This window comes from Protomyctophum parallelum, assembly GCF_964188405.1.
Source record: "Protomyctophum parallelum genome assembly, chromosome: 9".
Taxonomy (NCBI): domain Eukaryota; kingdom Metazoa; phylum Chordata; class Actinopteri; order Myctophiformes; family Myctophidae; genus Protomyctophum; species Protomyctophum parallelum.
Window position 1 is genome coordinate 23,828,643 of NC_139706.1, and position 6,000 is coordinate 23,834,642.

Consider the following 6,000-nt stretch of genomic DNA (forward strand, 5'->3'; position numbering starts at 1 on the left):
CCCAAAAGGTTTACTGGATGACTATGAGTAGATAGAGATATCTTTGGCAGCAGCGTCAGGCTTTCAGCATTGTGACTGTCTGATCTCAGCTGCATCACGGAATGCCAGTGAGAAGTCAGAGTTGTCTGTCTAACGTTAGTGGTGTTACTTTAGTACAAATTGGAGAGCCTGAACAGAGAACAGGAATGTGCTTATGGGCTTATTTTCAGTTTGGTTTTGAGTTAAATTAAGGAAACATTGGTGGGTGAGCACAAAATAAATGGATGCATCACACAACACATCACATATAGCACAGGGAGGTGTGAATGAGGCGAGAGCTGGCGAGAGCAATTATGTAATGAATTACCCCATTTCTCTCCCCTGAGAAGAACCCTATCACATGTTTAATTCATGAATAAACATACATTGTATATGTTGGTATGTTGTGGCTGGTAAAATTCAATGCAATTGCAAGGGATGCTTCAGGAGCAGATGGGATGATAACTGAAGCAAGTTACCGTTACAGGTGACATTATTTGGAGAATTAAAAAAAAGGTAATCACAAAACAAAGGAGTTTTCTTTTCATATTTGTATTCAAGCCTATTTACATACTCACAACAATGCATCGTGGTGCAATCTGATCTTGTAAATTGGCTATTTTTGGTTATTATTTATTCACTATTTTTGAGTGGTTAAGCATCAAAAGATAAATTAGACTAAGAATAAATTAGCCTTTTAGAGAAGCAACAAGAGATGCTTCAAAGGAGATGAGAGCTTGGATACTCTGCCCTGGAGCGACAGATTATTATAGGCAGAGACAAAGGGGGGTGAGACAAGGAGCGTGCTGAGATTCATCATCATCAGGAGGAAAAACACATTTTACATACAAAAGTCATTTCTTCCATGGAGAGGGCAATGGAATCAAATTTCTTCTTATTCCCCCCTCACGTTGTGTTTGTCAGCCCATCTGGCAGTCTGTGAACACACCCTTGAAAAAATAATAAAAAATAAACCCACCCAATGTACAGCACAAGGCTGAGGACCCTGGGCTCCCTGCATGCATGGAGCCATGCTCTTTCAGAGACGCACCGACCACAACATACAAAAACTATTAGAGGTTATGAAGCATAGCCTAATCATATATTGCCTGGGAGCTTTGTCTGCCATTCAGCAGAAAGCTGAACACAATACTATTGTATCACTGAAATGCTGTTCCATTCTTCTTGCACTTTCTCAACATCTGAAATAGGCACAAAGCCACACAAGCTTATATCTTACACTTATATATACACGATAAACACACATCTGCATGGGTATTAAAGACAGATGCCACTGCTCAGGTTATTTTCAACAATGTTCCAACTTCAAAGCACTGTCCGCAAATGCGTATGGAGTCGGACTGGAGTCTGGACACAGGTGTCTGTATGCGCAGGCAGGCTACAAAGAGCAGTTGGAGCGCTTGACAGATCGAGAAAGCGGCTTTTCTGCCCCCTGTCGTCAAATACAAAGGACCGCGTTTCAGGACCAGGGACAGCTGAATGCCCTGCCACTGACACAATAACACGAAATCAAGGTTTTATTTATTCTCCTGGACCTGCCAATGAGCAATGCTTGATTCAAAGTTTTGTTTTTTTTTTACAAAAAAAGCTATGAATACAAATAAAAAATACAATAAGAATATAATTATTAGGTCTAGTAATATATGACTATGCTCATGTGCATGTGTGATCTTAACTGATATTTGGGATCAATCAAGTATGAGAAATCATTATTTAACAATTATTTCTAGCCTGTGAATGTATGTCATGCCAATTACTAAATGGTGTTCACACATATGACATATCAAACCCGTTTCCCATGCAACTACACGAATAGCGTTCCATATGAATCTCAACTAGACCATGAGATCAACAATATTCCTCATATTGAAACTTACCCCTTTCAAAACTGCAGAGATGTTTGGAAACTTCAAGTTCTGCCATTTAGAAAATATCGTTTGCATAGGGTTATCCAACAATTTGTCTTGTATGGGTGTTGGTGTCACAAGATCCCATTACAGCCTACACTGGACATCATTTCTGTTATTTCCTTTCAGCGGTTTCCGTAAAGAAAAAAAGAGGGGGGGGGGGTCCATTCCTGATCCAGATATTCAAATTAAGCGCCCCATGATTACTCCATGTGTCAAGCCAGGGGGGGAAATCCCCAAAACTGCTCCTCCAAGACCCGTCTGATTCCTCCAGTGCATCTGTAGAGACGGTATTCACTTGCAGCAAACCTGACATTCAATTTATTCAAACATACCCAAACGCGTCTCTCCCTGCGCGCAGCACGCGCAACAACAGAGGATACACCGATTTCTCACACACACACACACACACACACACACACACACACACACACACACACACACACACACACATGGCATGGAGAGCACTGAGCAGTGTTATATGAGACAGAGCTAAAGGTTGGTATATCAACTATCAACAATAGAGAGGACCTCGTGTGACCGTGACGGTCATTTTGGCATTCCGATAGATAGATCCGTTTCACTCTTTCCTACCCAAACACTGCACTCTGCACACACGTGCCACGTTTGTTTTGAACGTGTGGCGTTTGTAATGTCACTGCGGGAATGCATGTTATGTGACCTAGTTTTCCTCCGCCTCTCATTCTTTCTCTTGGTAGGCCTACTCATTCTACTTCTCTCTCATCTCTCTCACAAGACACCTGCAATATTTCACGTTCTTGCTCCCTCGCCTCAGCTCAGGTAATCTCATGTAGGATCGGATGAGTCATGAGTGTGATTCTCCATGTGTGATCGACTTCTTTCTTCTATGGGTTCGCACATAATTACATAAATTAACGCTGGCTAAAAGAGAGAAACCACAGTCAGAGAGCACAGCCCTATGAACGTGGGTTGTTCATATACCTGTATACGCAGAGCAGTGACAGCACGTGTGCTTTGTGCGATTTTAATTAATGACTACGCGAGGAAGAAAGGAATGGATAACAGAGGATTCCTCCAACTTCAGTTTGGTCGTTTCAGCAGTTAATTTTACGTGTGAAATTCAGCGTGTTCACAACTTCACATCGAGCTCGCCTTCCAACCATGTAACCCTATCAATTCTGGCCTATAGTGTCTGGAGCTCCCAAGGGTGTCTGGTTCAATGGCAACGCTGGTTCAATGGAGGCAGCAGACCATTATTGATGGCGAATGACACGCACGCGCGCGTGCACACACACACACACACACACACACACACACACACACACACACACACACACACACACACTCAAGTCTATCTAATCTAGAGCTGTCTTGAGGAACTCAAGCAGGGTGTTAGCGTTATATGCAGCGAAGGGGAGATAGCATAGCCCAGTCACAGTGCCTCTCACAGATGTTTTCAAGTCAACAGCTTAAGGACCCCCAAATTGATATCTATTTGGCTGTAGACCCCCATTTGAAAATGTTTTGTGCCAGGGACCCCCATCCCCATCCCCATGAAGACATTAAATGACATTTAATGTCCACCTCCACCACCACCCCCCAAGGACCCTGTCCTGGGGATCAAAGTATAGAATATAGTATACAAAATGATATGTGTGTGTGTGTGTGTGTGTGTGTGTGTGTGTGTGTGTGTGTGACTGTGTGTGTGTGTGTGTGTGTGTGTGTGTGTGTGTGTGTGTGTGTGTGTGTGTGTGTGTGTGTGTGTGTGTGTGTGTGTGTGTGTGTGTGTGTGTGTGTGTGTGTGTGTGTGACTGTGTGTGCGCGCATGCGTGCGTGCGTTTGTCTGTGAGAGTAAGTGTGTGAGTGTGTGTGTGAGTGTGAGTGTGTGCACACGCGCAGCCTGCCTGTTGCTGTGGAGTGGTGAATGCAGGTTGTTCTCTTGACTTGAGACAAGATGAGTCACAGGAGAACACGTGGCTGGTTATCGTTAGTGCAGCAAATACGTTAAGTTAAATGTGAACACTAAAATTAATTTCTGCACACGTGAGTACACTACACACACAAGACGTGGATATGCATGCATGCAGCATATTCTTCTGCCTACACATGCGTCATGTCCTAGTATAAGCGAATAGGGGAAGGGGATAAACGGTCATGTGATTCTGTGGTGTGACCCGTAAAAAACCTGGATGTGTGTCTGAAAAGCTGCGTTCAGACACTCCAGTCGCTTCACTTTGGTCGCGCAGGCCAGCGTTAAGGAAAACCCCTTTCTAACGCTGTGGACCAGAGCTCGGTCAGACCATCAGCCAGGTCTCTCCAGGTCAGAGGTCAAATGTCACACACATGCTCTACTACTTACTGCCATGCCAAGAGGTACACACACGTGAATACATGTACACCAGGCTCACACACAGCCCTCCATGCCCAATATTGCCATTATTAATTAATCAATGATTTGAGATTGGAAAGTTACGGTATCAAGTCACTAATTTAAAATCAATCAAATTGCTAATGACACGTGCGCGTGTGTCCCAGTGAATGTAAACTAATGAGGCAGAGTGGCTCACAGCCTGATGATCTAAAAGCCTCTCCCAGTCTACAGGGAATTCCCTTAGCTAGTTAAGTTAAGATGTTGGCTTTCCACATGGGTCCAACAGTCTGTGTTGGTTTACATTAATTGGGACACACATCATTAGCAATTTGATTTATTTCTTTCCTTCCAGTTCAAATAAACTTAAAACCATATACTGGGCCCGGACCACTGGCCTAGCGGTCCGGACACAGCGTGCCGCGGGTTCGAATCCCGATCCCGACAACCTTTGCTCTCCCCATTTCAATCATCTCAATCAATAAAAGCAGAAAAAAGGAGAAAAGAAATTACACCCGTGTGAACTGTGTGGTGCAACTCCGTGTGGGGGTCCCCGGGGGGTCCCTGCAACTTTTCCAGACCCACAGGAACACGACCAGGGTGGCGGGCTGGTTCCGGCGAGCTGCCCCGCATCCGAAACGGTCGAGAAATGAGTTACTGTGTGCGGGTCCCCAGTACTGTACTGTACTGTACAGAAAGAGTTTTATCAGGTCACGATGACCACAGCCTTCATGCTCTCCCGGCCTGAAGCGACATCAATGTGCTGGACGAATGAGATCGACCCTCGCCAACGTGGGAAGCTTCTCGTCCAATCACGACAGTCCAACCAACTCTGAGCTGACCGACAGCGTGGGACGTTCCTCCAATCACAATGGACAAACAACATTGCGTCATTTTGACTATAATTGTATTATCCACGGGCAGATGAGGACTTCAGGATTATACTGTACAGTCTGACTGAAAGACACAACAAGGTCTTATTTATAGAGTGAACTACTGAACTAGCCTGGCCCAGCCAGCGTGATGTGATGTCTGGTCTAGAGGGGTGGGCGCCGCTGGGATCATGGCGGTGGATCCTATTGGTTCACTGAACTGAGCGCCCGCCACGCCACGATTACATTCAGAGATTTTTCTGGTAATAATTACATCACCCAACCTCTCCATATAAAACTAGTCCAAATAAAACCAAATAATCTCTGATCCTCAGAGTCATTTGTAATCTGTGATCCTGATTAATTAGCAAACTGAAACAAGCAAAAGCAACTGCATGACTCAGTAGGCAATGACATTCATTGATTTGTGAACTTTATCACATTTCACAGAAAATCAGTGTATATTTCACTGATGGGTGCAGAGTGAGAATATCAACCACTACTGTAGAGACAAGTCTCCCTCTGCTGTTCATTCACAATATGGAATATCAGAACAAGTACAATAAACGTGTGTGTGTGTGTGTGTGTGTGTGTGTGTGTGTGCGCGATTGCTAGGGCTAGAAAAATATAGATAAATATCCCCACAATATGGTCACAATGTCATGACTTTGTCCTATCACCTAGCGTGTTGCACACCAGTGTTTGTGTGCACTTGTGTGCATTATGTATGTATGTGTGTCACTTTATGATATTCACCATGAAAGATGCTGTTGTCTGACAGGAAGTGCCGGCGATACTGTGGCTCTTTTCTGTCCACCATCCGGGAGCTCAT

The 6,000-nt window shown here is 44.3% G+C and overlaps 1 protein-coding gene across 1 annotated transcript in view; it reads right to left on the reverse strand.

The window, feature by feature from the left end:
• plch1 (phospholipase C, eta 1) overlaps positions 1–6,000 on the reverse strand; it is a gene marked incomplete at both ends in the record, with an annotated part of 57,672 nt that extends 51,672 nt beyond the window's left edge. Inside the window, one exon of the mRNA XM_083773177.1 lies at positions 5,925–6,000. Coding sequence (XP_083629303.1) covers positions 5,925–6,000 — 76 coding nt within the window. The remainder of the gene's footprint in view (positions 1–5,924) is intronic.